At 37.8% G+C, this 10,911-nt stretch overlaps 1 protein-coding gene across 1 annotated transcript; it reads left to right on the forward strand.

The window, feature by feature from the left end:
• The first annotated feature begins 4,472 nt into the window (after positions 1-4,472).
• Positions 4,473-10,681, forward strand: cercam (cerebral endothelial cell adhesion molecule). The gene is made up of 12 exons (XM_033976143.2): positions 4,473-4,804; positions 5,423-5,533; positions 5,837-5,954; positions 6,041-6,175; positions 7,107-7,311; positions 7,436-7,555; positions 7,655-7,731; positions 7,816-7,922; positions 8,015-8,147; positions 8,605-8,732; positions 9,032-9,235; positions 10,274-10,681. Exons 1-12 carry the CDS (start codon positions 4,602-4,604, stop codon positions 10,503-10,505), a joined length of 1,773 nt encoding a protein of 590 aa, XP_033832034.1. The 5' UTR covers positions 4,473-4,601; the 3' UTR covers positions 10,506-10,681.
• The last annotated feature ends 230 nt before the right edge of the window (positions 10,682-10,911 follow it).

A 10,911-nucleotide genomic window follows, 5' to 3' on the forward strand; every position in this document is an offset into this window, starting at 1 on the left:
TGGCTCACCTGACATTTCAACTGTCAATTAAAACCAGGGCTGTCTGTGCACATCACTGTCCAGAGTCTCCAACCTTTCTAATGGATGTAATGCTTTTCAAGTTGATAAGACCGATTGCCCGATTGCTCAGATTGTTATGTTATTGTGGCTTAAACATAGTAATACTGTGTAATGAAACAACACTCATTTTTACATCATAATCACCAAACCCACATTACGTAATATCTTAACAGATGACGTGAATTTGAACAGAAATATTTAGGAACCCATCTCTTGCTTTAAATGCTTAAAGACTGGTCCATATAATATTCATGAGATGTGATAATGTAATCATAGTGCTATCACGGACCTCATAATCCGATTACATGTGGCATTGGCAGAGCAGTTAGACCAGGATCGGTCCACTGTGCTGACTAAGAAATTACAGTCAAGTGAACGACCTGTTTTTACTGAAGCAATCCTATCTGAGTGCTGCTTGGAGATTGGCCACCTGGGTATAAGACACACACCACAGCATAGGGCACATTACAAGGCTGTTTATTTGAATTTGTGGTTCATTTATGACAGTTTAAAAATGTTTGTAGGTTGATGGAGCTTGGACAATAGAATCAAAAATGTAGCTGAAACAAACCGCTTTGCTGCTGTCTAGAAAATTATGCTAGTGACCTCATTCTATTATTTAACATGGTGAATTTTTGGAATAAACCTTAAAAACTGACTTGTTTAACATATAATCTAAAATACATGGTGAAATGTCATTTATTTACAGTACCATAACATTTTGATCTACAGCATTTAATAATGACTTCATTCTCTAGGTCCTAGATTGTTGTAAAGTGCACGTGAATCTATGCAAAGTCACAAACTTTTCATTGCCTTAGTATTGTTATCTAGTTTATAAATAACTGTATTGCATTGTTGAATTCTACTATTATATAACGGTTATGCACTATAGTTAATAGTCCAACCATTTTATTTATTTATTAATTTGAGCATCAGTTCTAAAAACAAATAAAAACGAATAATTGCTTAAAAGGACTAGGAAGAAGTTTTAAAACGTATTGAATCGTCCTCCTCGTGTGAGATGTATTTACATAATTATCAGCGTTAACAATTTAAACAACATTTCTATATGATGTAAGTTGGAATGGATATAATATACTTTGAGAATATTTGCTCTTATTTTTTTGTTTTCGTCTGTACCCTGAAATAATACTAAACCCCACATTCTGAAAGGTAAAATAAACATATGCTCCAGAGGCCCACATAGGAGCAGCACATGCAGACAGAGCACCCTGAGTAGGTGCTGAGTAAGAGGGTGCTGCCCAGACCCTGAGTGACAGGTATTGACCCTCTCAGCCAAAAGATGTCTCTGTGGGAAGGCTATTGATTATCGCCACGGCAATAAAGGTCCCGGAAGCTCAAGAGAATGTCACGACTCTCCACTGCGTTTAAAAATGCCTAGCAAATAAACACAAAGGCAGAAACATTGTGAGGGTGATACATCGAGGCCAATAGACAGGCATTCTCTCACTGATTGAAGATGAAAGAGAAACCAAGGCAGTGTAAAGATAAAGGGTCACACCACCATCTCCAGTAGAGTCCCCTTGCTCTTCTCATATGCTTACTTGGTTAAATTTGACTTTTCTTTTTTTTTTCTTATCTGGCAACATGTTTGTATGTACACACAAATTGAATATCATTGGTCTCCAAGGCTTTTCTGTTTTCCCAGTAGCTTGGTCACTAAATAAATGATATGTGATGGTTTTAGGGGGATATATTATGTAAATGTACTTTTATAAGCTTTTAACCATGTACAACCAAAATATAGTGTTCAGTATGGTGAAATCCCTCTATAAAGTCTAATCAATGCACTTGTCGTTTTAGACCAATATTGAGGATAACAATGAACACATTTTTTTTATATCAGGATCTACATGACACAAAATACTAAAAGGCATAACATAATAAGCCTCCGAGTATAATTATCGCCTATGTCATTTTTGAGACAAAATAGAGAAAAAACGACCCAAATTAAGAAGATGACTTGCTTTGTACATTTTTGGTGGTAACAATTTTTCTGATTCATCGAAGATGGAGCCAATGACACTGACAGATGCAACAAGGTCTGGAGAGTAGAATGAAACACAAAACTCAATTTGGACAAAAAAAATTACTTAAGCAGTTTTGCTATGAGGCTGGCAATACGTCTTCTTTAAGAGGTACACTACTGTAATTTGAAGGCTTTGGAGTAAGTGCAGTGACTTAGGTTACAGGCTATATTTTATTCTGCTTCTGTGCCTGACAGTACAATTGCTGTCAATTTTTAAACCAAAAACTACTATATTGTCACTCTTGTAAAATCTGACATCTAAAATCTGAACTAATTAAAACAATATATCACTCTCTTGACCTTGTAGTTGATATTAGTAGCTAGAGTTTCATCAAGTGCCCTAGTTAAGAGCATTCCACCTCTCAATATTAAGAGCTGATCCATTTACCCTCTAGAGCAGCACTTTAGGATGTTACCCATCTTCCACTCCATCCCTCCGTCTGTCTCACTGCCGTTCGTTCATACACCCTCGCACACAGACGCCAGCCCCACCCTTGACCTCTCTGTGAAAAGTTGGAGCACCCGAGGTTGAACCCTGCAGCCGCAAATGCTGGGAAAGTGGCCCTTACATATTAATAAGTTTGCGAGCCAGCATATATATTTGTGTGACTGTGGCGACACTTTGGGAGACATGAATAGGCCAGATCTGACCCTCGACCTATGACCTGTCCACAAAAATGACCCCTTTAACCTGACATGGCCTTTGTCACCCATGGCTGCCCCGGCTTATTCATGGAGCCCGCCAAAACAGTTGAATTTCATTTTAGGACATTTGCGTATTATTTTACGCCCACAGAAATGCTAAGCTTTATTTCTGCTTGTCTCCCACAACCACAACTGCTGAAGTTGTTCCCATCATGCACTTCTACAACTGCTGAACCACCTTTGACACCCTCAAATTCTGATCATTTGATTGTCATTAGTTCTTAATGGCCTCCTATTTGAATCTGACTCTAAATATAAAGAATGCACAAATAAATTGTAGCTTATTGTGCATTTGGACAACATGAAAGGAAATAATAAATACATACAAATAAAATGCACCTCTGTCCAACTACAACACAACTAACAGTAAGTAAATATTTTTTTAAAAATGGAAAGAAATGTTGTTTTGTAACCAGGCCTTAAAATCCAGGCCTTACACAGCCTTAGTATTAGTTATAGTAAGATAGTAGTAGTGGTTGTAGTAGCAGTATTCGCAGTACTGTAATAGCAGTATTACACAGGATGTGCAACTGGTATACTAGTGTTTTGTTGTCTTGTATTGAAATGAATAAAATGTATACAATAACTGTCACACAAGGACACTGTGCACTGTTTCACACTGTACAGACCATAAACAAACAGCCACATTGCTCAGTGTCCTATATAAGACTGTTAAAGAAGAATAAAGACACATAGTAGATAGATAACACAAAAAGCCTCATGAGAGCACTCTGATCCTGTGTAAAGGAGGCTATTGTTCATATGCAGTTGCTCACAAAATTTGTCTTCTAAAGATGACATTATATGTACTGTATTTGCAAATAATCTATTTGAGTGGGATCTTTGTCTATAATTTCAGTTCAAAATGATTCAATAATATCATGTTAATAAAATAGTGATATTATTATTAATAAAAAAGTGATATTATTATTATTATTATTATTATTATTATTATTAGTAGTAGTAGTAGTAGTAGTAGTAGTAGTAGTAGTAGTAGTAGTAGTAGTAGTAGTAGTAGTAGTAGTAATAGTTTTAGTAGTAGTAGTAGTAGTAGTAGTAGTAGTAGTAGTATTTAATTAGGCATTTATTGACATCACAATCCACATAAACCTGCTTTACATCATCATCACAAATTGTGGTATGCAATTTAATTAATATTTTGCATCAAAGTAAGAAGTGGGAAAAATTTGAGTTCATTCATCTCATCTCTGAAACAGCTGGTCTCTCTCCGCCCCTTTTGGATCAAATTCTCCCTCTGCTGGATACAATTCGACATTACATAGAAATACACTGACGTGATACAGTGACTGGGACCGGAGTTTGCATGATAGATAGCTGTTTTTTAATTGTTTCATTTGTACACAAAAGTAAATAGGTGCCAAGTGTGTGTTAATTATTCTCGCAATGTTGTATCCTAATCCTACTATTACGCACCAACTTTACGCATGTCATTGGTTACTGATCCATAGGCTGCTGTAGCTTCTTAAAACCCTAGAACTGTAAGTAGGATGCAGCTTAAATTGATTTTTACCATTGTACACGTCATAGTTAGCATTTTGCAGCCACTGGAATTATGAAGATTAAAAAGATTGCGTTCTATGGATACTTTAATGCGTAACTTTTCTTGGAGCGGAAGTTGAGGCTACAGATTTTGGATGACTTTTCGGTGTAGGCAGAACGCTAAAGAGGGGGGTTGAAGTTTTGGGAAAGCCCTTCTTCAAGTGCTGACGCGTACAGGGGGAACGTGCAATAGAGTCTCAAGCTTCGTGGGTCTACTTTAGCCATGCTACTTCACTGTCTGTTGATCTGGACTCTTTTGACTAAAACTGATGGATACTTCTCGGAGGAAAAGTACCCAGAGGAGTCTAAAATGCAGCCTCCCACCGTGGTCATCGCTATCATTGCCCGAAACACTGCTCACTCACTGCCTTTCTACCTCGGAGCACTGGAAAGACTGACCTATCCTAAAGAACGCATCTCAATATGGTGGGTAGCTGCGCGCACTATAGCCCATTTCCTTCTGTTTCTATGGAAGTGGAGGGGTCTTCTTTTCATCCGACTTTAGTAGCCGTTCAAAAGGTCAATGGTATTTAAATTAGTTTGTGAATACGGCTCCAGCCCTCCCCAGCTGCTCCCTCTCAGCCTTTCACGCACCCCAGTCACTTCCTATTGAGGGCTGAAGTTAGGGCTACGATTCTTTATATTCATTAGACTTGTTGACATTGGAGGGATCTACGCACTGTAATAGTAGATAAATGTGAGTTTTTGTCTGGGGTCTTACAGTTAGACAATTTAGCAGCCTTCCTTCTGTTCATGGGAGCGAGTATTGTAACATTTGTGCCTTTTCTCTCAGTCTTAGGCCAAAATTCACTGCCATCAATTTTAAGGGAACTGAAATAACTCTGCTCCCTTATGCATGTATACATTTTTGTCTAATGATGATATCTGGCTTAAATATAGAAAAAAAAAACGATTCAGTGTAAAGAGATTTAACAATAATGTTGTTAATTCTTATAAAAAACTGATACATGCAGCTATGACCACACTTGCCACCTATTGAAATGCAATATATATTGTCTGTCTGATCTTTTATTTGTTTAACAGGGCAGCCACAGACCATAACTCTGACAACACCACAGCTATACTTAAAGAATGGCTGACTGTTATGCAGAAGTATTACCATTATGTGGAATGGAGACCGATGGACCAGCCCACGTAAGTTAACTGTCCACATGTCATCAAGCATAAAGTAAGTCAACGAGGCCTAATCATGTTCTTTCAACCTTAAAATTATGTCCCACTAAATACCTTTATGTTGATTTTGTATGGCTTTACTAAGAGGTTACTCATGGTGTGGCACATGTAAATAATGACAATACATTGTTCTAAATTGCATTTCCTAGTTTCCAAGTTTACTAAAAGCTTATTAAAATAAAGATTCAGTTCATTCAGTTATCAAAGTGTTTCATGAGGTTGTTAGGGGTATAGTTACTACCAGGGTCTTGGTTTCTTCTCCAGGTCTTATGCAGGTGAACTGGGTCCTAAACACTGGCCAATCAGCAGATATGAGTACGTGATGAAGCTGAAGCAGGCAGCACTGAACTTTGCGAGGAAACACTGGGCTGACTACATATTGGTAACAATGCCGCATTCTAGCAGCAGGATCATACGCATCTAATCAGTGATATCATTTAACATTTTCTTTTTATAAATTCCCTTCAGTACGCTGACACAGACAATATCCTCACCAACCCAGAAACACTCAACTTGATGATAGCTGAGAACAAGTCAGTTATCGCCCCTATGCTGGACTCACAGGGAGCATACTCCAACTTCTGGTGTGGCATTACTCCACAGGTAAATAAAAACACAACACAGCAAGCTACATTAACCCAACCTGAAATACTGTATACTAAGTTATACATTATTCGGGCTTTTTACGCTACTTCAGACACCATAGGTATTACTGGTAACTACAGAAATACACCCCCCGATCTTAGTTACTATAAAATCTAATAAAACTAAACACCTGTAGAATATCAGCTTGCATCTGCTGGTACACTGCCTTATATCTATCTGAAGGGAGGGGCTAAGACACCTATTTGTTTAAAGTTTCTTTTTGTTACCTGGGTCTATTGATCTACACTAAGTTTGAACTGTGCCTGAGTCATTTTTTGCATAATCATTCAGGCCCCTAATGAGCTCTCACACCTATTAGCATACTGATTATCACTATTGTTTTCCTTGTTTTTATTTAGGTCTGAGGATGAAGTTATAAAGAGGAGATAAATTATGTCTAAACCCCCCATACCTGTTCAGATAGGGATTGTTTTTCCCCTCTTTAACTCCTCTCTCTTTAACATCTCTTAACTCCATTTCTTTTCTTTAGCTAAGATCTGTACCTCACTAAGGAGTAGTTAGTGGCTTTGAGATGGAGATGAACAGCTGATTGAGGTCCCATGCTGCTTTTGCAACGGTGCTGATACATTCTCTTATGAAGTGGCTGTTTTTTTCCCCCAGTAAGACACTCACTGCAGTCTTCTCTACACTGAATGGAGTAGACCACTTCGCTTTGTTTCTGTCTCAGGGTTTTGTCCTTTGGGTGAATTAGTTTCTGTCTCAAAGTGTTTGAAGGTTTATCAGTTTAAAATACAATGGGCACAGATATTTGTCAGGGGCAAGAAGAAACAAACTAAATGTGTAGTTTAAATTGAAGAAACAAACCACAAGCTCAATAAAAGTTAATAGCAAATTACTAATTATTATTCTGTCTAACCTGCCGTTTTAGGGCTACTATCGCCGAACTGCTGAGTATTTTCCCACCAGAAACCGGAATAAACTCGGCTGCTTCCCAGTGCCCATGGTCCACTCCACAATGCTCCTGGATCTGAGGAAAGAGGACATGAAGAAACTGGCTTTCTTCCCTCCACACAAAGACTACTCCTGGCCCTATGATGACATCATTGTTTTTGCCTTCTCTTGTCGGGCAGCAGGTTCGTCAGTGCTTTTCCCATCTCAATTTTCCAAACAAAAAATGTAATAATCTTACTATGGAGCATTAATTAAAAAGAAATATAGTTCACCGGTTTATATGTTTTGGTTGGCATTGCTTTATAGAAATCCAGATGTATTTGTGCAATAAGGAGCGTTATGGTTATCTGAATGTACCACCTAAACCTCACCAGACCTTGGAAGATGACCGGCTCAACTTTGTTCATCTCCATTTAGAATCTATGAGTAAGGGCTACATTTCATTTTTATTGCATGTTATTCTCACATAAAATGAATGCATACTGTTCTGTTAGTACTAGCGACTTAAATGTTTCTCTGTTTCAGTTGATGGTCCACCCATGTCGCCATCTCGTCACGTCCACATGTTCCCCAAACAGAGAGACCTCATGGGATTTGATGAAGTGAGAAACACATTTGTATTGTTGGGTGGAATTTATATTTACGTTTTTCTAATATTGTAACATAATTCATTTTTTCTGTTTCAGATATTTCTCATAAATCTTCAGCGTCGCCCTGATCGCAGAGACAGGATGTTATATTCTCTGAATGAGTTGGAAATTGATGTGAAGGTGGTGCCTGCTGTGGATGGAAAGTGAGTGATGACTGTATTTGTCATGTTGTGTGAAAACACACAGTTCTTTACGAACAGTGAAATAAAACATCTATGTCTTCATGTACTTTTAGTGCCTTGAACAGTAGTGATATAAAGATTCTGGGAGTGGACCTCCTGCCTGGTTATCATGACCCATTCTCTGGACGCACTCTAACCAAAGGAGAAGTGGGCTGCTTTCTGAGCCATTTCTTCATCTGGAAGGAGGTAGGAGCATATACACAAGTTATAATCTATTTTAACTGTTGTGTAACATGTAATTAGGAGTGCTGCTAGAAATGACAAGGTTATGGTGAAAGCATATGTAACATATAGAGAGGAAAATGGCTCCCCAGGAGACCAAACATATAACAAATGTAATTTTTTCTTAAAAAAAACAGAACTAGTTCATTTTAAATGATTTGTAGGAGTACAAAGTTATTCCTTACTGACCTTATGCATTCCAATTGGGATGAATTTATAAGCAATTTTCACAACTCACAGAGACCAGACAGGAGTTTTGCTTTCACGACAAAGCTAACAACGACTAGCAGGACTTCCTGGCTTAGTACAGTAATAAAGCTATGCAGTGCATAGTACTACTAATTGAAGAGAATAATTGACAAAAAATATTGACAAAAATTTATTATTTGTTGCTGACTGTTCTTCTGGCAATTCCCTCCAGATTGTGGACGTTCAAATGGACAAAGCTCTGATCTTTGAAGATGACATCAGATTCCAAGCTAACTTCAAACGCAGAGTACTCAGATTGATGGAGGAGGTGGAGCAGGCAGAGTTGGACTGGGACATTATGTAAGAATATTTTTTTGTTGCATTGAGTGGGGCAAGTTTCTACAGACAGATAACAGGTAACAGGTTGAAAACAAGATAATTAATCTCAAAGGGTTATTCCTCTTAATAAACAAATGTCAGCACAAAGTACCTTTCACAACTACCAACATTTTAAATTAAAAGTCTAACTATAATGCAGATCACCCTATTATTGTTGACAATTACAGTTTTGTTTTTTCAACTTTCCTGTATCTTTATCTTGTTTCTTACATAGTCAAAGCTGAAGTTAGATCTGTCAACTGAACAGCTGTTTCTTACAGATACTTGGGCAGAAAGAAGGTCATCCTTGGAGAAGAGGAGCCTGTGGAGCACGTCCATAATTTGGTGTGGGCAGACTACTCTTTCTGGACTCTGTCTTACGCCATCTCTCTACAAGGAGCACAAAAACTGCTCAATGCTGAACCACTTTCCAAAATGCTACCAGTTGATGAATTCCTTCCCATCATGTATGACAAGCATCCCAAGTATGTATATAACTCACAACACATCTTTCCTGACCACATAAATGTATACTTCCAGTTTAGCCATCACTATGCAGCTAAGATGACCAATTAAAACTAAATATATTTGTTTTATAGAGTCCATGTAGTGCATACTTGCTAAGTATACAATTTAGACTTGTTACTTAGTGTGTTGTTCTTAAAACAGAAAACCTAATTAGATTTTGTGTTGCCTGGATTATAATAGCAATTTGACAACCCTTGATTTAGGCATCTTATTCATGTTTAAATGTGCACATTGTCTTGTGCCTTTTCCTTCAGATGTTTTCTTTCAGGGGTGTGCATAGTGAATAAACTGGCCTTATTTAGCTTCTATTTACCACATGCTATCTGTTAAGTCTTCTTATAGATCTCCTGCATGCATTGTCACTGTCCAAAAGTTCCTTGACTTTCAGTAAGTCTTAGGCAATATGAATACAACTTTTGGCACAATTCTACGTTTTTACCATTTCTTTGGCTGGTTTGTTACTGTACTTATACTTCTCAATCTTAGTTGGTTACTTATGTGATCAACCACTGAACTGTTTGTTTACTGTATGCCATACTGTGGAAAATCGGATTAAAGCAGTAACATCTTCATAGAAACAAGCATATGGCGGACCTCCAGCAGAAAAGTTAGGCTTTGCTCCTTTTAAAAGAATATTTATTATAACACAGTAGTGACACAGGAGTCAGTGCAGAAGAAATGCATGTTGGGTTGAAGAATCTACAAATCAGAAGACTTGGTAGTGCATGTGTGTTCATGCATGGGCTAAGGCCTCAGAGCCAGCCCACTTTCCTTCTCTGCTGCACCTCTCATTTTATATGCTTGACTGGTTTGGTAAGAATGGGCAACTGGATGAAGCGCATGAGACCTGCTGTTGTTCCTCACATTCAAAATGACAGTAATAGTTTTAAATGGCTTCATTTACATATATTATGGCACAAATCTGAACCTTATATTGTCATATTTTCCAACTGTGATTTAAATGTATTTACTTATCTTTTTTTTCTTTTTTGCAGTGAGGATTACAAATCCCATTTCCTCAATAGAAATTTACAAGCCTTCAGCACACGCCCCCTGCTGGTTGAGCCAAGTAAATATGCAGGTGATCCGGAGTGGGTGAGTGACACGGAGACGTCCACTTTATGGGATGATGATTCAGTGCGCACTGATTGGAGAGGTTCACACAAGATGCTCAAAGGATCATCACCACCAGAGATGCTGTCCAGTGGCTACAGGGACGAACTTTAGAGAAAACCTCAAGCGCTGGGAAGAGCATAGAGTCTAAATGTTAAAGGGATGCAAAGACTAAAGAGGAAAGAGAAAATGTGTTTGCACATAGCCTTTACAACTGGACATCGATGAAACATGTAAAAGTGGTTTGCTCTATGGAGAGAAATGTTTTTTCAAATATAATTATGGACATTCTTTTGAAAGGAACTTGCACAGCTCAAGAGATTTTTATATTTTTGATGTGAGAGGACAACAAAATGCACAACAATACTAATTGTGCAGGGGTCTCATGTCATTTTAAATATTTGTTGTTTTATTTTCTTCTGTTAAATGGTTGCCTTTTATCAGTCGAAGTACTACAAATATGGTTGACTGAACATTCATTCAAGGTTGATTTTCTGAATTTTTTAGACATATTTGTACA

Source organism: Periophthalmus magnuspinnatus, chromosome 12 (genome assembly GCF_009829125.3).
Source record: "Periophthalmus magnuspinnatus isolate fPerMag1 chromosome 12, fPerMag1.2.pri, whole genome shotgun sequence".
NCBI classification, from domain to species: Eukaryota; Metazoa; Chordata; class Actinopteri; order Gobiiformes; family Gobiidae; genus Periophthalmus; species Periophthalmus magnuspinnatus.